The sequence below is a fragment of the Mixophyes fleayi genome, chromosome 5 (genome assembly GCF_038048845.1).
Source record: "Mixophyes fleayi isolate aMixFle1 chromosome 5, aMixFle1.hap1, whole genome shotgun sequence".
In the NCBI taxonomy this organism is placed as follows: domain Eukaryota; kingdom Metazoa; phylum Chordata; class Amphibia; order Anura; family Limnodynastidae; genus Mixophyes; species Mixophyes fleayi.
In genome coordinates, this window is record NC_134406.1 from 121,498,156 (window position 1) to 121,519,051 (window position 20,896).

Sequence of the window (20,896 nt, forward strand, 5' to 3'; positions counted from 1 at the left end):
AAAGAAAGCCTCCCTGAAGACCCTGCACATTTAGAAGTGTGTTTACTCTTCATGTAGTTGCCAGAATATTCCATCTCTTTATCTGATTTTTAGTTTATTAGTGTTATGCTTCAATGTAAATCACAGCTATAGAGCCCAGGATGTGATGAAAGCATAAAGGTGTTTATTGATCAGAAAATACAGATAAATAGTACAAACCAAACATTGCTGATAGTGCCCAGGGATTTCTGAGAAGGCTGAATACTGGTTGCAAGGAATACTGCGGATGCACGTAGAATGGTAAGTGGAGAGAAATCCGGAGTAGTGGTGTCAGCAGCAGTATGTGAAAGTCCGATAGCACAGGAGCAGCAAAACCATAAGGAAAGGCAACAAAACAACAATGACCAGCACATGAAAGAGAGAGAGGCAGGAATAAATAGAGAACACCCAGGTGCAGGAGATAATTGGTGCAACAAGTTAACCCCTAGATATGAAAAGGAAAAAGCACATTAGCAGCACCTCTGGTAAATAGAGGTACTGTTAGAAAAACATTAAATGTAACAAGTCCAAGGTCCTGGAGGCAGGAGCTGCCAATTTAAAGTAGCATGGAAATGCAGATAGTTGCAGGCAGATTGTAACAGTACCACCTCCCTTAAGGGCGTGTTACCAAAAGTGGTTAAAATCGTCAGAATCATATACTATAATGGTAGGTCCGGCAGAGAATTCCTCGTCCACAGATAGGAAGAAGAAAGAAATTATGCCAGAGGAGAGTTGAGGCACAGCAGACCCTACTCTCTACTTTCGCCCTCTGTTCTTACGGAATCTTCTCGGAATAGGAGCCTGAACCGACTGGGCGGAGCAAAAAGTTATAACTTGGACTGAAAAAGAGTTGCAAGTCTGATAGGATAGGATGGTTAGTCTCAAAAAAGGGCTTTGCCCATTCCAAGGCTTCTCCTCTAAAATGAGATAACAAAAACAGTACTCTTTGGGTCATTAATGAGGCTAGGTATGGAGCACAAGCTGGGAAAGGTGTCCCTCAAATGTAGGTGATGGCTCGGACTGGGCACATTCGGAGGATGGCCCGGACTGGGCACCTTCGGAAGATGGCCCGGACTGGGCACACATGGTGGACGGCCTGGACTGGGCACACTTGAACCGAAACAGCACTGGGAGAAGCCATCAAACCAGACATCACTGGGAGAAGCCTCGGACCAGATAGCACCAAGTGGTAACTCGGGCTGAATCTTAAAAAGTGGGGACTCTGGTTATACTGCCTTAAATGGTGACTCTGGCTGAATCGTATCTAATGGCAACTCGGGCTGAACTGCATGGAATGGGAAATTGGTCTGAACCGTATCTAGTGGAAATGTCTCTGGAGCAAATTGGAGTGGCAGAGCCGATAGTGAAGCAGGCAGTAGGGACTGCGCCCTTTCTGAAGCAGGCTGTGAGAACAGAGCCCTCTCAGAAGCAGGCTGTAGATCAAGAACAGAGACAGTGGCTGGTGGCTTGGAACTGGAGGCAGCGGCTGGCGACTCGAAACGAGAAGTGAAGCGCAAGAAAATTGTAGGCTGTCATGGTCTACAGAGAGGACAGTCTTGTCAGAAGTGTACATTACTGGTACAGTAAAGACCAGGGGGTAAATGTATCAAGGTGCCATTTCGCAAAACCAGCAATTTTCTCGAGAGAGTTGAAACTCATTGTTGTATGAAGCTGAGATTTCATTGAAAATCGCCACAGATGTGTTTCTGTTGATTTTGCTATTTTCAAAATCGATAGGGATCAAAGTTCCGACTGTTTGCCACTCTAACTATGCAAGCTATGTATGAAGCTGTGATTAAGCAAACTCTCCTGCGTTTGCTTTAAAAATCACCAGATACAACACGCTGCATCCAAGCAGCATGATTAGTAAACACATCACTGTTACACTGTTCTGCCTATACAGCAAAAGGTCCAGGCAGCTGTCAAATGTGTAAAAGGTTGAATGCTGGTTGAAAGGAAAACTGCGGATGCAGGTAGATTGATGAGTAGAGAGAAATAGTGGTGTCGGCAGCAGTATGTGAAAGTCCGAGAGCACAGTAGCAGCATTAGAACAAAACCATAAGGATAGGCAACAAAACAACAATGACCAGAAAGAGAGAGGTATAAATAGGGAACACCCAGGTGCAGGAGATAATCGGTGCAACATATTAACCACTAGTGAAGAAAAGAAAAAAGCACATTAGCAGCATCCCTGGTGAATAGAGGTAATCCTCGAAAACCATTAAATGTAACAAGTCCAAGGTCCTGGTGGTTTATGGCTCTAAACAGCATCACCTGTTCAGCTGCATAGCGTTGTAAGCACCAGCAGACTTCACCGGGCTGTCTTCAGCTCGGTGAAGTCTCTAGATGTTTAAGCAGTCCAGCCCTCTGCCATGGTTAGGAGAGTTTTTTAAAGGATCATCATCATCATCATTTATATAGCGCGACTAAATCCGCAGCGCTGTACAGAGCTCTCTAAAGTTTCCAATTGAATTCCATCAGTTCCTACCTTCATAATTATACTGTATATTTACAGTGACAAACATTACACAAAATACACAATCCTATAAAAATGTATAATATTTATTTATGCTATGTTATATTTATGTTATAAATTGAAATTTTAAGAAAAATATACACTTTTTGTCCCCATATAACAATATTTAATAAGGTAACAATAAAGTATATAATGTTCACAAGCTATTAATACTTAAATGTTTAAAATCATTACATAATTAAAATGTTTATGTGAATATTTTATTTATTATTATTTTTTTATTATTATTATTATTATTATTATTATTATTATTATTATTATTATTATTATTATCCTGGCTTTAACAACCTTATGCCTCAGGCAAGCTAATTTTCTCTTGTTGGTGTTCTTTTGCAAATCTGTTTTGTTAATAATGTAGGTGTACCATAATAGAAGCTGTTAACTACACTAGGACAATAGTATTGATCAGGTCTTAAAGAGGAAGAGTGAAGATGTAAATGTTATTAACTATAGTCAGGATGCTTGAAATCATTTGGCTCCTGAAATGCATGCAAATAATTGGGGTTGATTAAATGAAGCTTAGCTGTATGTATGTATGTATGTATGAGTAATAATTTTCAAGGCTGAGTGAATCATGGTAGGCAAACCATTTATCAGCTTGTGGGTCTTACCTGGCAGTGACAACAGGAATGATACTATTCATACTCTCTGCCCTGCCTTCACAAATTAATGTGTAGCCTAACTGCACAGCTGTCAGGTTCACTTGAATTCACATTTTATTTTAAAAAATTAACCAGGATGTAAGACAGGCTCTTTGTTCAGCACACATTAGTATGACTGGGCAGAATGCATGCCATCTGTAATAATCACCATAAAATATATATTGAGAGTTCTTTGGGAAAGCCACATTCTTTGTTCTCTCCTTTCTAGGGGTTAATGATTTGACAAAGTAAGTAACATTACATTTCAGAGAACAATGCACTATCATCCTCTATTTATTGGTGTCATGCAGGGCTGGACTGGCCATTTGGCACTTCTGGCAAATGCGAGAAGGGCCAATGGCTGGATGGGCCGGCCCGACTCCTCCCTTCTTCTTGGAGGCTGGTTCGGAAGGGAAGGGAAGGGGGGGCTGCCGCGATTTTTTGGGGGGAGGGGTCAAGAGTGTGGAAGAGCCATGGGGTGCTGGGAAAGGGAGTGAGAGCCATGGGGTGCTGGGAAAGGGGTTGAGAGCCAGGGGGTTCTGGGAGAGTGGGTGAGAGCCATGGGGTGCTGGGAAAGGGGTTAAGATAGTCAGGGGGTGCTGGGAGAGGGGGGTGAGATAGCTAGGGGGTGCTGGGAAAGGGGGTGAGATAGCCAGGGGGTGCTGGGAAAGGGGGTAAGATAGCCAGGGGGTGCTGGGAAAGGGGGTGAGATAGCCAGGGGGTGCTGGGAAAGGGGGTGAGATAGCCAGGGGGTGCTGGGAGAGGGGGTGAGAGCCATGGGGTGCTGGGAGAGGGTGTGAGAGCCATGGGGTGCTGGGAAAGAGGGTGAGAGCCAGGGGGTGCTGGGAGAGGGGGGTGAGAGCCATGGGGTGCTGAGAAAGGGGGTGAGATAGCCATGGGGTGCTGGGAGAGGGGGTGAGAGCCATGGGGTGCTGGGAAAGGGGGTGAGAGAGCCAGGGGGTGCTGGGAGAGGGGGTGAGAGAGCCAAAGGGGAAGGGGGTGCTGGGAGAGGGGGTGAGAGAGCCAAAGGGGAAGGGGGTTCTTGGAGAGGGGGTGAGAGAGCCAAAGTGGGAAGGGGGAGCTGGGAGAGGGGGTGAGAGATCCAAAGGGGAAGGGGGCGCTGGGAGAGGGGTTGAGAGAGCCAGGGTGGTAGGGGGTGCAGAAAGAGGAGTGAGAGAGCCGGGGGGGTAGAGGGTGCAGGAAGACGTGTGAGAGAGCCAGGGGAGTAGGTGGTACAGGAAGATGTGTGAGAGCCAGCGGAGAAAGGAGAGAGGGACAAAGGAGAAGATGGTGCAGGGGCATAGGTAAAAGAAAGTGTAAAGGGAGAGACATCTTAAGAATTTGAATGTCAGTGATGCAGCTATCATAAAACACAAGTAATAATGAAGAATGGAAATGCACAGAGGGGACAAGTGTTAAAAAAAATAAAAAATCAAGCCTTCATACTCCATTCACTTATATTTTCTATACCTCCACTCCTAAATTTCTGCTTCGACCACAGCCCTTCCTGCTCCCGACTGCCTGTGTGAGCTGAGAGCTGCTGATCCCTCCTCGCCCAGCGCGCCCAGTAGGAGAACAGAACACAGGATGCCATAATCAGGTAAGTTCATATATTTTCTCGTGTGCAATATGTTTTTAACCATCCTTTCTTGAACTGGGGACACTACAGTGTATCCAATAATGTTTAACACTATGTATTGCTCATTATTGCGCTGTAATGTTTTTTGCATATTTATCTGTACAGAGATTTTTAATTAAGAGGAAAAAACATTGCTTGTCATAAATTTTATCTGTAATTGTGTCAATATATCTATTTTTGTTTGCATTGTAAATGATGTATTAAGCTGCTCTTGGGACTCACACGCAGTATCTGATATGCTGTACCAATTTTTATTTGTGAATGAGTTTTTGTCTGAGCTTTACTAATGATTTGGGGGCACTACTATGGCATAATGTTATTTGGGGTCACTATTGTGGCATAATATGATTTGGAGGCACTGTTGTGACATAATATGATTTGTGGGCACTACTGTATGGTATATGTTTTGGGGGCACTACTATGCCATAATATGATTTGTGGGCACTTCTGCATGACCAAATATGAATTGAGGGTAATACTATGTGGCATAATATGACCTTGGGGCACTACGATGTGGCATAATATAAACTTCTGCCAAAGGCAAGTCTTTCATTGTTGAATATGATGGGAGCCCAAAGAAATTGCTGTATCAGGGCCCAAAATTCCTCTTGTCAGCCCTGCCTGTGAGTCAAGGGGGGTAGACGTCTCCAGGTAAATAATCTAAATGTTTCCTATCTAATCAAACTGATGGATCACATCCAATTATTTCTCACCCACCTCCTCTATCCCCCTTAATTTATATACTGTGTTATTTAAAATGAATAGAAAAGACGCATATCCAATTACTGTAGTAAAACAAAAATATTTTTCTCTGACATTTTGCTGTAGATGGAAATACTTTTAATGCGGCCGTGTGGGTTTAACTGATCATTCAATAGTTATGTTTTTTTTAGATAAAATGTTAGTTTCATTTCATGTGGAATTATTCATGAAAATTCTGCCATTAATATTTAATTGAGGGAAAAGAGTACCTGTTACCTATATGTGTGTGTAAGTACTCTGTTCGTTGTTGCTACTTTGTGGGAGATTTTAAAAAAGCAAAACATTGTTTCCTACAGTGGCGTCTGTATAATTGGTGGTATTGCAGTAGTATGGGGTGGCGTGCTGGTGGCAATGTTGTAGTGTGTTTGGTGCTTAGTATTGCTAATAAGTAGGAGAGGGTATTGCTATAATGTGGGGGGTGATGCCGTTTGCTGTAATGTAGGGGGTCATGCTGGACGCTGTAATGTGGGGGGTGATGCTGGACGCTGTAATGTGGGGAGTTATGCTGGACGCTGTAATGTGGGGGGTGATGCTGGACGCTGTAATGTGGGGGGTGATGCTGGATGCTGTAATGTGGAGGGTGATGCCGGTTGCTGTAATGTGGGGGGTGATGCCAGTTGCTATAATGTGGGGGTGATTGATGTAGTATGATTGTGTGTGGGGGTTTATTTATTGCTGTAATTTGGGTACTAATAATGTATTGTCATGGTATTTATTGATGTAAATGGGGTGCTAATAATTTAATGTTGAGGGTCATTAGGAGAAATAAATACCCCCCCCCACACACACTCATACTACATCATGTTGTACTGCGGCAGCATCAGTGTGCAACAATATAGTGCATGGAGCCCACAACACGTGGACCTGTGTGCTTTAAATGCCAGGGCTGATTTTTAGTCCCAGTCCGGCCCTGGTGTCATGGAACGCAACGTAATCAAAACAATAAACGAATACAAACTCAGCATATCACAATAGCCAATTGTCTCTATTGTTTTGCAGGTGATAATCCAGATTTATTGAATGTGAACAACATTTTAACATATATCACCTGGTTAGATATTCTTTTGCAGTGCTAGAAACAATAAATATTTCAGCTAAAATGTAGCCAAATGTGGATCAAGAATAATATTTTACATGGTTTTGAAAATGTAGCTCCTTTTTTGCTTGTACTAATTCCATTAATGAATTATTTACCTGCAGATTAAAAGCTGTGTAGAGTGGTATTGATGTACATTGTTAGTACTGACACAGCTGTTGCAAGTAATACATTTTCTCTTCCACAGGAAAAGTGATTGTGAATATAGTAGCATTGCAAGGATTAAATAAACAGCCTCAAGGTTCTACAAAGATTGCAAGTGATTAAATTCCATCTACCACATAAGCACTAATCGGACATATTTTGCGTGAAACTGCTCAGAAACTGACTTTATGCCAGTGAACGCAAGTGCGAGCAATTCAAAGCAAATGAGACTTCAGAATATCTACAAGGGCGGAATGGGGGAGAGAAGAGGTGTATATGTGTAGGCAATGTACAATAAGGGCTTTCTGAGTTCAAGTGCACGTACATTCATCCGATTCAAACTCTGGACATCTCTGAGGGATGTAATTTTTAGACATATCATTTGCACCAACTGCAGGGCAGGTGTAAATGACGATTGATAATGATGATGATTGCGTATGCATTCCAGAACATGTTTTTGCAGTTAACATAAACTGTAAACATGCATTTATGTACAGTAGGCCTTAAGAACAACCTTATATATTTATTTCATGTAAAAAATTAAATGTATTTTTATTAATGATTATAGTATTAAGAGGTGTTAATGTTTTTTTGTTTTTTTTCACTGAATTCTGATAAGAGTTTATATTGCACATTAGAGATGGTCAGGCTTGGTTCCCCGAGAACCGAACACACCCGAGCTTAGCAGATCCGAGTACCGAGGCGAGCGAGGCAAAATGTCATTGTTACGTTGTCGGATCTCGGGAGTTTTAGATTCTATGTGTTCCGGCCTCCACGGCAATCCAGCGCCATTTCACAGAGGGACACAGAAGGAGTAGCACAGTTCTTGGCAGTCTCTAGAGCAGTTGGGCAGCGTCATAGGTAGAAAAGAAAGAGCAGGGGTAGCAGTGATCTTCAAAGTTCTTCAGTATATTCAGGAGTGCTCCATTGCTAATTGTCATTGCTGAAATAGAATTAATAGGTCTGGCAGGCTTGGTCTTCTAAATCTGCAGTCACATTGTACTGTGTTATATAAGCAACACACAAAGAGGAGAGCTCCATTGCTCCATTGCTAATTGTCATTGCTGAAATACAAATAATAGGGCAGTCAAATTGTACTGTGTTATAGAGGTTACTAAATTCCCTAACATACACACACACACACACACACACACTAGGGTCTATTTTGATAGCAGCCAATTAACCTGCTAGTATATTTTTGGAGTGTAAGAGGAAACCGGAGCACCCGGAGGAGACCCACGCAAACACAGAGAGAACATACAAACTCAACACAGATAAGGCCATGGTCGGGAATTGAACTCATGACCCCAGCGCTGTGAAGCAGAAGTGCTAACCACTTAGCCACCGTGCTGCCTGGTCTTCTGAATTTTCAGTCAAATTGTATGGTGTCATATAGATTACACACAAAGAGAAGAGCTCCGTTGTTCCATTGCTGAAATAGACATACTAGGGCTGGCAGGCTTGGGGCTAGATTTACTATCAGGCGTGTTTGTAAACCCGCCGACTTTCGGCGGGTTTGGCGGCGGTTTAGCCATCGCCGGATTTACTAAGGCTAAACCCGCCGTCCAAACGGCCAAAAATGATGTTTCCAAACCCGCCTCTGTATAAAGCGCCATGACGGTTTCAACAATGTTCTACATACAAACAGCCGGATTTACTATTAGGGGGTTTATAAAGCCGCCGGAAAACCGCCATTCAATAGACCAAAATGAAAGCGCTGCTTGTGAGCAGCGAGATTGTTCAAACAGTGTGCTGTTTGAACTATTTAGCCATTTCTAACATAAGAGAAAGAGCCATTTTGTGCAAAGTTTCCTCCTTTAGGATTGTATATGGGAAATGGGCAAACTGGCATGTAATTTGAGGATTTATTTATTTTTTCCCCATCCTGTATTATTGAATCCTATTTACTGATGTAAAAGTTTTTTTACGGCCACTCCACATGCATTTAAAGTGCGTATGAATTTGGAATCTTTGCCTGATGTGGACGTAGTACCAATGTTTTGTACTCATGTAAACCAGGTTCCTAGATATATTTGGTGGGGTGCTTATGTATGCACCTGTTAAGGTGTCTGATATTATCCTGACTTGCTGTCTGATACATAATCTAGCTTTACATCAACTTACCCCACCGATTATTGCAGTACACAGTGAACAAGTAGGGGCCCGTGTCCCATTTGGTGATGTGCAGAGCACACAGGGGGGAGGCAGATTTGAGACCGTCTCATTACAAACAACTTTAAATGTAAGTGCATACAATAAAAAACATATATTGGTTTTTGATTTTATGTCAGTGCAATGGTTTTATTTATGGAATATTTTAATAAAATTGGACCCTTTAAACAGAGGATCGTGTGTACTGTGAATGTTGTATTTGTTAAAATCCCTGGAAAGTGACAGTTAGAGGTCAATGTGTACGTGAAATTAGTGCATCGTTTTAAGGAAAATAGTATACTCTTGTTTAATGGGAAGAAAAGAAAGTATGATAAGAATTAAATATAACTGCATTTATTGCATTACAACATAATAAAAGAAAAAGTATAACGCTTACACAACACATTCCCCAAGAATACATTTTTTGCCCTAGCGCCGTCTTTTCGCTGGCATATCACTGTGCTTAGCCCCACTCTCTACCCTCCCTCGCCCACCCCTGGTGCGAGCACCTCTCCTTGGAGGATGTGCTATGTGTGGCTCTGCTTGGCGTACTAGCAGTACTGGTGGAGGCCGATTAACAAGGGGCCGGCAAGCGGGCAATCAGTTCCTGCTGGAGTTGGCCTGCCAGCCGGATAACATTGGCATTCCCCTCGTGAATGGAGGAATGCATGGCGTCCACAGACCCAGACATTTTGGCCAGCTGCACATTCGTCTGCTCCAAAGCGCTTGCCAGCCGGTTTATTGCAGCAGGGATTTGGCTAGTGGAGCGGTGTATTCACCTCAACTGGGCTGCAATTTGTGACATGTGCCCAGTTTGCCTGTCCATGAACAATGTCTGTTCCTGCTGGAATGCGCCAATAGACAGCGCCATTTCTCTGGCTGGGTCCATAGTTTCAGGTGCAGGTTGGTGGTGTGATGGTTCAGCAGGGCCAGGTGAAACTTCCTGGAGGCCAGACACAGGGGCATCCACTGTTACCAGGGTGATGGTTGTTAGATCCTCTGGCTCAGGGGACATTTCCAGGGACTCCGCCTGAGGTGGCTGGTATGAAGAGGGCCCTATGTATGAAAAATGACGGTAAGTATATAGTATATAATATGTTTGTATATTGCATTCTGAACACTGGATAGGAAAGAATATTCTTTAGCAACTACAGATTCTTGCACAAGGTTTGCATTCCTGATTTCTAGTCCTATGCTACCTGCTTACGGATGCACTTATTATCCTTTTAATACCCATTATCCTTTGGACTGTGTAGTACATGCTGGGTTATTTTGACTAAACTGCATGCTATAAAAAGTGGAGATGTTGCCGATAGCAACCAATCAGATTTTAGCTGTCATTTAGTTGAATGCAATAAATAAAGTAAAGGTATATTCTGATGGGTTTCTATAGGCAACATATCAGTTTAGTAAAATGTAGCCCTAACTTCTCATTGCAAACAATAAAAAGAAAAAAAAAAAACATTGACAGCAACATTTGCACAGAAAATCAAGTAACTCCATTATTTCTCTCCTAAACAGAAATCACGCACCTGCTTGCTCGTCTGTGCCCGAATCTCTCGCTGAAGGTGGAGGTGTAGGTCTGGCACTGGGACTGAACTGCAGTCCTGGCGATTCTGGATGTATTAGAAAAAGCATACAATGTATTTCCAGAAAAAAACAATTTCCAAATTTACTGTTTATTGCACAAATGTGTTTGCAAATTTTGTATTTTTTTTTCTATGAGGGAAAAAAAACCTTTACAAACTGTTAGAGGCAAAAAAAATACACTTTGCAAAACCAAAAAAAAAAAAAAAAAAAAAAAAAGGAAAAACGTTTGCAAAGAGAAAAGCAGTTTTAAAAAGAGATAAGCAGTTTTAAAAAGAGAAAAGCAGTTTTAAAAAGAGAAAAGCAGTTTTAAAAAGAGAAAAGCAGTTTTAAAAAGAAAAAAAAAAAAATACTGTTAGAGTAAAATATGCAAATAACTCACCAACTACTTGTCCAAAAGAGGGCGAATCCGTGTCTTGGACGTTTATCCCCTCGACAATCTCTGCCGGCATTATCTGTCGCAGCTCCTCCTCGTACGTTGTGTACTCAATACGAAGAGGGGGGCCACCACCCGTGTGCCTGGTTGCCCTCTTTTCCTGGGCCATCTTCTCTTTCAGCCTCCTTTTTATATCCGAAAACCGCTTGCGGCAGTGCGCCACTGTCCTCTTTAGTGGGCCCACTGCGTTCACGGCATCACAGACACGCCCCCACAATTGGTGACGCCGCCTTAGAGGAGTCCGGGCTGCCAGGTTGCCTAGTATGACCTCGTAACAGGGAACGATATTGTGCACCAACACACATTTCTCATCATGTGAGAAGCGCACATTCCTCCCTGTCTTGGTCTTCCTGCCCTGACCTGTCTCCTCAACCTCTCCCTCTCCCTCCTCTGACCCCTCAACCTCCATCTCCCTCTCCTCAGCCTGTTCTCCCCTCCTATCTCTGGACATAATGACAAATAAATGTCAAACACACAAAACACAGAAAGACTTACAAACACAAAAGACAAACTACACTAAGTACAGACACACTCTCAACACAGTCACACACAAGTAACACAGACAAAGGACAAGTTAAATACCAAAAAAACAATACAGAAAATAAAATAATAAATAAATGTACAAAACAGAAAAATACCACAGGACTACTCACACTTCGTTCAGATATCGCTCCACCAATCCACCAAACTTCAACTCTCACCAACTCTCAGCAAACCACTATCCTCCAAACTCCTCTCACAAAACTCCTCTAAACCCTATCAGAGAAAAAAGTGTCAGGCCAGTGGTTTATATAGGGCTTGTGATGTCAAATCTCCTGAGTTTGAAAATAGCCAATAGTAACAGGCCAGGAGACAGGTGTAATTTTCAAAAAAACCGCCTTTACACAAAAGCGCCGTCATTTAAAGCAAAAGCGCCATGTTCTATTCAAAGCCGCCGGCGGCTTTGAGCATTACATCCCGCCATTACATCGCCGGCGGCTTCAAATTGAAGCTGATATGCGCCCATTGGTAAATCCGGCTGTTTGCAAATGCAAACCCGCCGGAAAACCGCCACGATGCATGGCGGCTTCAAGCCGATGCATCACGCCTGTTAGTAAATCTAGCCCCTGGTCTTCTGAATTTTCAGTCAAATTGTACGGTATTATATAGGTTACACACAAAGAGGAGAGCTCCATTGCTCCATTGCTAATTGTCATTGCTGAAATAGAAATACTAGAGCTGGCAGGCTTGGTCTAAATCTGCAGTTACATTTTACTGTACCATAGCTCAGTCAGAAACAGGAGAGGTGGCAGGGTTCAGCACTGAAACAGAAATTGTAATAATAGGGCTGTCAGTGTTCTTAAAAGTCTCCAGTGACATTTTACTGTGCCATAGCTCATACAGAAACAGGAGGGGTGGCATTATTCTTATCACTCTTCAGTCTCAGTCATGATGATACTAATCCCTCTACCTCATGTCTATGTTCAAGTGCATAGTGGGTTTAAGTCAGGGAATCAAAAATGTAAATAAAAAGCTTGTACCTTTGTAAAGAAAAAAACACCTTTCTAATAAAGGTGTAAGTTTACTGTAGAAAACATAAAATTGTCAACATACCATTCTACCCAAAATATTACCAAGCATACCAGCATCAACTAGCTCCCTTCTCTCAGTTACATCTCAGCACCTGCAATCTACACTGTCATCATATTCACCCTCATCAGTGTGTACATCATCTTTAAACAATACTAATTCATTCCCTACTGGAATCCACCATCACAGAAGTCTGTGTACTTTGATGTAATTGCCGGTAATGGCCTTCCTTATGGAATATGTAGTTTATTTTATGGTAGAGCTGTCACGATTTCTGGCCAATTCTTTTAGACCAGACCAAATGTCAAAATGTTGTGCTGACTTATCTGCATCACCACTGGGTGTCTTGGGAAAGCTAAGTTGTTTCCTAGCAGCAATTTCCAGAGAAACTGAAGGAGGAGAAGTCATTGTGTTATGTACCACTTGAACTGTCAGCTTGCTGACCAGGAGCTCATTTCATCTCTTGAGATCTGGATCAGTTGGAAAGAAAGAAAATACATAGCTTTTAAACCTAGGATCAAGCACAGTTGCCAAAATGTAATGATCCGATTTCAAGATGTTGATAACTCTTGGATCCTAGCAAACTGAGTAAAGTATTTAATCTACAAGACCAACATAATTAGCGGAATTGCTTTGTTTAATTTCCTCCTTCACTTTCTCTTGCTGCTTTTCAAAAAGTCTAATTAGGGGAATCACTTGACTCAAGCTAACAGTGTCTGCACTCTATTCACAGGTGACTACTTTGAGTGGTTTCAGCACCTTGCACAACACGGAAAGTATTCTCCACTGTGCTGGACTAAAGTACATTCCCCCTAAATTCTATTCTTCTTGCAGCTGCTGCATTCTCCTACATGTTGTTGCAGAATCCCGAAAATGACCCTAAATATTTTGGGACACAGACAGCATCTCCTGCACGTCATTGTTATTTTTTAAAAAGTTCTGTACCACCAAGTTGATTGTGTGAGCAAAACAGGAAATGTGATGGAATTCCCCTCGAATACTCTAACAATATTGGTTGCGTTATCAGAAATCACATATCCTCAGGAGAGTCCAACCAGGATAAGCCATGTTGCAATTACATCACTTAGTTTTTCAAACAGGTTGTCAGCGCTATTACCTTTGACCTGCGCCTTGTCTCATCTCTGATAACCACTTCTCACTCCCGCCTTCAAGGCTTCTTCCATGCAGCTCCCCACTTATGGAATTCCCTACCACGCTCAATCAGCCTTCAAATCTTTAGATGCTCTTTGAAAACCCGTATCTTTTTTAGAGGTGACCTTATCCTCGATAACACTATCCACACTAATGCACCCTCACAACTATCCCAAACTCCACTCTGAGCCACACTCATTCCTCTTGTTTCAGTTTTGCCCTCTTCCCTTTAGAATGTAAGCTCTCTAATGAGCAGGGTCCTCCATACCCTTTGTCTTCATGTCTCCATTTATTTTGTCTGCCTTGACCGTTCTTGTTTTACATGTCTTGTTTTATGTATGTCCTTGTCTTCCCTACAGTACGGTGCTGTGGAGCACTGTGGTGCCTTACAAATCTACGATAATAATAATAATAATAATAATAATAATAATAATAATAATAATATGCCTCTTAGTGAAGCAGATGATACGCAGAGTAGCCTGCCTCTGAAAAATGCAACGTTCTTGGCTGCTGCTGTCTCTGCCGGTGAAGGTGAATCACCAACCCAGTGGGCTGTCACAATCATATAATCTTTAGTCTGCCCAGTTCCGCTTGTCCACATATCTGTGGTTAAGTGTACAGTGGATAGAATGGCATTTTCTAGCCCAATAATTACATTTTTAGGAACCTTCTGGTAGAGGTGAGGAATAGCTTTTTTAGCAAAATGGTATTGTGATGGAATTTGGTAACAGGGACAGAAGACCTCAAATAACTGTCTAATACCAGCTGCATCAATAGTGAATATTGGACGCAGATCTAATACTAGCATAGTCGCCATGGCGTCTGTGATCCGCTTTGTGACAGGATGACAGCTTTCATACTTGCTTCCTCTTGCAAAGGATTGTTTAACAGTCAATTGTCATTACACTATGGAGCTGGACTTTATGTTCTGCAGGGGATTTGCCTCTTGAGACCTGGTTGCATAGTCAAGCACTACTAGTATATATTGGTGCCCATGTGCTGGTTTTTCCAGTGGCCCCACAAGGTCCATGTTTATCCGTTCAAAGGGTGTACTATTGGTACTGGAATGAGATGTGCCCTGTACATGGATTTGGGACAGATTCTCTGACAAATGGGACAGGACCAGCAATACTTTTTCATTGCCATGTGTACACCGAGGCAGTAAAACCTAAGCAGAACTCGTTCCCGTGTTTTATCCTCAGATACAGACCAAGAAGTCTTCTTCTTGGTCTGCTTCTGTCTTGAAGATCCACCCCCAGCAGCAGCAGCAGCACCAATGGACCTAATGCTCAAGGATTCTTCTGAGGAGTCCTGGATAGTGGAGGAGTCATCTCGCCTTAGAAACTTAAATGTAGGACTAACTCCGATCACTTGTGAGGATGTTAATGATGAAGGTGTTGGGGGTGTAGATTGCAGGTGCTGGAATCTAGCTGAGAGAAGTAAGGTAGCTGATGCTGGACTGCTTGTTGTTATTTTTAAGTATAAGTTTCTAATTTTCACAAAAGCTTTGTATGAACTCGCTTCAAATGGCATAACATGGATGATGTTCCTAGATGGTTAATGTCCCTACCTCTACTGACTGTGGCTTTACAATGCTACGAATGGCTGGACAACTGTTGTCAGGATTGGGCTAAAAATAATTCCACACATAAGAGGTGTATTTTTTGGTCTTATGCCCAGGCATGACAATGGCCTTCTTCTTATCACTTGCAAGAACTGCTGCAGTCTTTGTTTGAAAGTGTATGAAAATACTATTGTGACCTGTGATGTGGTCAAAATTGACTGCAAATGACTTGAAATTAGTGTTATTGGGGTTATTAATAATGCAGGGGGAGAAAAAAGCAAAATTATGTGATTTTAGAAAATAAAAATAGGGATTTTAGAAAAAAATCAGGGTCCAAAACCAAAACCAAAGCCAAAACACTCAAGGCGGTTTTGCCAAAACCAAAACCAAAACACTAAGTTAATCCAGATCCAAAACCAAACGCAAAACCAGAACACGGGGGTCAGTGAACATCTCTATTGCACATATGCTTTGTGAGGAGCAGAGACAAGCAGCGGCAGAAGAAAACAGTTGATGAACAGAAAAGAGAGAAAGTCAATATAAAAGTAAGTTAAATAATAGAGGCATATAGGGTGAGGGAGGCATATATATATATATATAGTCAATTGCATTATTATTAGATGCTTGACTAGAGCCCTGCACAACAATCAGGCCCCACCTGGTGCTCAATTAGAGGTGCTTTAGTGTCTTTTTCTCTCTTTGGATTGTTTTACATTGGTGCTTAAATCAATTTCCATGTGTTCATTTTGTACAGCTTTCAGCAAGTGTGATCATTTTTTGTGTCTGTCCAAGAGAATTTCATACTGCTTGTTTTGGGGAAATCTGACTTATTTTTGAATTTTATTGGAATAAATATATTTTCATTGTATTTTCATTTAATTTTTTATATATGGAACATAATGTCCTCGTAATTATAGCTACAAATACAACTTCTTGGAAGAGATTCATCCAAACCGTTTTTAGATTTTGTGGCATGATATGGTCATCAATTGCTGCCAGGCTGTGTACCGTACTAACAGGATATATCATCAATTCCTGGGGGTACAGTGTGCATTACAATTAATTTCAGTGGTTATGGAACCTCCTTTCTGTGCTCTCTAAATGTGTGCTGAAGGGTTACAACTTTTCCAATCACTGTCTTTTTTACCCTTCAGATGACATCAAATAGAAAACGAATATACCAGGAAGAGTTCCTTGATTATGGGTTTACTGAAATTGACGACAAAGGAATAATGAAACCACAGTGTGTTGTTTGTTTAAAAGTACTGACTGCAGAATCTTTCAAAAAGAGTCAATTGAAGAAGCACTTGGATAATTTGCACCCACATCTGAGTTCAAAACCGCGGGAATATTTCGCAAATTTGGAAATGTCTGTCAAAAGACAAAGACTGGACAGCAACTTGAGAGGTACATTCAATCAACATTCAGCATCAAAGGCTAGCTTTGAAGTGGCCTGGTTGATTGCTCGGAACAAAAAACCGTATACTATTGGTGAAGAATTGGTTAAACCAGCAGCTTTGAAAATGGCAGAGATTATGTGTGGTCAATATCAAGCCAAGAAACTAAATTCAGTGCCCTTGTCTGCAAGAGTTGTTAAAGGAAGAATTTCTATTTTAGCAGAAAATGTGAGGCAAGAAGTTATTACCTCAATAAAAGAGAGTAAATACTTTGCTATTAAGCTTGATGAGACTACAGATGTTAGTAGTAATTCGCAGCTGATGGTATATGTCCGCTACAAAGGTTTACGTCTCATTGAAGAGGAATTGTTGTTGTGTTCGCCTCTCGACTTGCGATCTCGTGGGATTGATATCTTCAATAAAGTTAATGAATACTTTAATGGCGTCAATTTAAAGTGGGAAGACTGCGTTGCTGTGTCTGTTGATGGAGCTCCAGCTATGTTGGGTCATGTTAATGGTTTTTCGGCTTTGGTGAGAGAGAAAAATCCAAAAGTTGAAGTAAACCACTGTATTATCCATCGCCAGGCACTGCTTGTGAAACATTTGGAACCTGCACTGGAAGCCGTCATGCATGATGTTATCAAGATTGTCAATCTTATCAAAGGACATGCACTAAACACGCGATTATTTCGTGAATTATGTAAAGATGGTGAGGCTGAATATACAGACCTACTTTATCATACAGAAGTGAGGTGGCTCTCACGTGGAAATGTTCTGAACCGAGTGTGGGCTCTCAAAACTGAAGTTGAATTTTTTTTGGTTGATCAAAAGCATGTTCTCGCAGAGAAGTTTACAAACTCCACGTGGGTTGCACATCTCGCATATTTAGCTGATATGTTTGAACATGTTAATGTATTGGACAAAGAATTGCAAGGAAAAAACATAAATATAATTTCAGCCAGAGAAAAGATTTCTGCATTTGGATCAAAGCTTTTATATTGGAGACAGAAAGCTGAACAGAAAAAGATAGCTGCCTTTTCAAAGTTAGCTTTGTTCTTGGAAGATTGTGAAAATATTACTTTTGAAGACATCAAGGATACAGTTATAAGGCATCTTACCAAACTCAAAGAGCGGTTCTCTGATTACTTTCCAGATCTTGATTCACATGCTGTAGGTTGGATTGTAGACCCATTTCAATGTGAAATTAATGTTGTACCAGAAGAACCTCAAGGGTTGGCAGAGGCACTTCTTGAACTTCGATGCAATAATGAAGCACGTATTGCATTTGAAAGCAAAACAGATCTTTCAAATTTTTGGATGTCGACTGCTGCAAAGGCATTCCAAATTGCACATGAGGAGGCAGTCAAAAAGTTGCTGCCTTTTGCAACTACCTACCTTTGCGAACAAGGATTTTCAACTTTAACAAACATAAAAACAAAGCAGAGAAATCGATTGGACGCTGAAGACTGTATCCAAATTGCTCTAACATCAAAATGCCCCAATATTGATGCTCTCGTATCAACAATGAAGCAACATCATTTCTCAAAAACCTGAAGTTTTGAAGCTGAAGCTGATTCCATAGAGGTTAGAAGTCAAATAATTAATAATATATGATTTCCTTAATTACTATTATTAATATTAGTAATATTTTGTTAATTTCTAATCATGGGGGTAACGTCGCCATTTCTAAATATATTTTGGGGTAAAAGGTAAAAAAGTCCCCTGACCCCTGTACTAGTATGTTTTTGGAGTGTATGAGGAAACCAGAGTGCCCGAGAAAACCCACGCAAACACGGGGATAAGATACAAACTCCACACAGCTAAGGCCATAAGGAATCAAACTCATGACCTCAGGGCTGAGAGGCAGAAGTGCTAACCACTAAGCCACCGTGTTGCTGAGACATTAAAGCAAGCCTTCATGTCTGCCTCAACCAATTAATCTATATCTGTTTATTGTAGAGGTGGACGACTCTGACATAGGAGCCAGAGCTGTTCTTTTTCAAACTCAAGAAAAGGAAAAAGAACAAAAGAGGCACTCCAGTCCCTAGAAGATTATATATTGTAGGAGAAACCATACCAAAAAACATCACTAATCATAAAATATAACTTTTATTGAATTAATATTAAAAAGCAGCAAAATATAAAAATGATAGTGTGTCTTGTGTTTTAAAAACAAATTACCCAGACAGACGGCATGAAAAGTATCATAAAATAGTGATACCAAGATAATGGAATAAATCTATACACAGAAGCTTAGCTCCTATGTCTCTATACAAAGTTAAAGGTCAAAGGAGCTATCTAAGGGAGATGATAGACAATCAAATGCTAGGTTCATATATAAGTAACCCTAATAGAGCATTTAATTATTGCCAAAAACAAAGAAATGGGAGATCAAGAGTTTCCTTCATTGGGGTCTTCCCAGGCTCTAAAATACACATGTATAACCATTTACATAAGGGTATGTTTATTGATACTTAGATCCCGGGGAATATATATCAATGATAGATGTAATTATTAAAGTTTAATCTATTGAAGTTTTATCGATGTCTGCTCCCCTTATGAAACATCTCCTCAACATATCCTGCATATCCTATATCCTCCTTGCATAGGTTTCATCTGCCCTCATGTCACCTAAATGTAACCATATATAGGTTCCAACCACTAACAGTCTGGCAGATATGTAAGGTGTTAAATCACGATCCCATGATAGATGTAATAGGGCGCATGAGTCAATATATTCTCCTTACATATATATTCTTATATTTTCTATCTGCCCTCATGACACCCAAATGTAATCATATGCGGTTTCCAATCGTTAACATTCTGTCAGATATGTAAGGAGTTAAATCACAATCCCTTAACTGATGTAGTGCAGCATGTGAGCCGATATATCCCCCTTACATATATTCCATCTATCCTCATGACACATAAATGTAGCCATATGCGGATTCCAAGATATGTGAGGGGTGAAATAATGATCCCTTAGTAGATACAATACAGCGTATAAGCCGATAATTGTCTAAAACACCTATCTCAATTCATGACTTATAAGAAGGTCTCCCCATAGATAATAGTAATCAGATACCTTCAGAGCATATCTGATACTAAGGCTTCCATTCTCGGCGAGACATGCCGAGTCGGTAGCGGCTAAATCCCCTTCGGCTATATGACGTCACAGGGTCATGTGATTGCAGCGGTCACATGCTAAAAAGTGTTAGGCGGGCTGCTCAAAGGCTGTATTATCCGTGCAGGAGCGCCATAATTTCTTTCGAATCTTGGCTGCATTCGTGTAAAAAAAAGTAAGTAGAAGGGGAGCTAGTGTGTGTGAGTGTGTGGTGGATGCAGGGCTGGCACAGGGGGCATGTGTGGTGGATGCAGGGCTGGCACAAAGGACATGTGTGGTGGATGCAGGGCTGGCACAGGGGGCATGTGTGGTGGATGCAGGGCTGGCACAGGGGGCATGTGTGGTGGATGCAGGGCTGGCACAGGAGGCATGTGTGGTGGATGCAGGGCTGGCACAGGGGGCATGTGTGGTGGATGCAGGGCTGGCACAAAGGGCATGTGTGGTGGATGCAGGGCTGGCACAGGGGGGCATGTGTGGTGGATGCAAGGCTGGCACAGGGGGCATGTGTGGTGGATGCAGGGCTGGCACTGGGGGCATGTGTGGTGGATGCAGGGCTGGCACAAAGGGAATGTGTGGTGGATGCAGGGCTGGCATAGGGGGCAGTTGTGGTGGATGCAGGGCTGGCACAGGGGGCATGTGTGGTGGATGCAGGGCTGGCACAAAGGGCATGTGTGGTGGATGCAGGGCTGGCACAGGGGGCATGTGTGGTGGATGCAGGGCTGGCACAGGGGGCATGTGTGGTGGATGCAGGGCTTGCACAAAGGGCACGTGTGGTGGATGCAGGGCTGGCACAGGGGGCATGTGTGGTGCATGCAGGGCTGGCACAGGGAGCATGTCTGGTGGATGCAGGGCTGGCAAAGGGGGCATGTGTGGATGTGCCGGTCAGAGAGGGGGCATGTGGGGAGGTGCCAGGCAGAGTGGGGCATGTGTGAAGGTGCTGGTCAGAGGGGGGGGCATGTGCAATGAAATATTGGACCCCTACAATTCATCAAACTATCTGCTGCAGGAATTACCTCTCTAGGGTTAATTACTGTCATCCCACTAAAATCAAGTTGTCTTCCCTTTTGTTTATCTTTTCAC

General features: G+C 42.0%; 2 protein-coding genes across 17 annotated transcripts in view; one reads left to right on the forward strand and one right to left on the reverse strand.

Moving 5' to 3' along the window:
* The window catches only part of LOC142158631 (poly(rC)-binding protein 3-like), a 1,531,228-nt gene that overhangs the window by 693,554 nt on the left and 816,778 nt on the right, over positions 1-20,896 (reverse strand). The window lies entirely within an intron of this gene.
* On the forward strand, positions 16,450-18,740 carry LOC142159474 (protein FAM200C-like). The gene is made up of 2 exons (XM_075214375.1): positions 16,450-17,866; positions 18,652-18,740. The coding sequence occupies exons 1-2, from the start codon at positions 16,450-16,452 to the stop codon at positions 18,738-18,740; spliced, it is 1,506 nt and encodes a 501-aa protein (XP_075070476.1).

Coding starts and splice junctions, on each gene's coding strand:
- LOC142159474 (XM_075214375.1), top strand. CDS start 16,450: ATGACATCAAATAGAAAACGAATATACCAGGAAGAGTTCCTTGATTAT. Junction 17,867..18,651: donor TCTTGATTCACATGCTGTAG/GTTGGATTGTAG, acceptor TGTTTATTGTAG/AGGTGGACGACTCTGACATA.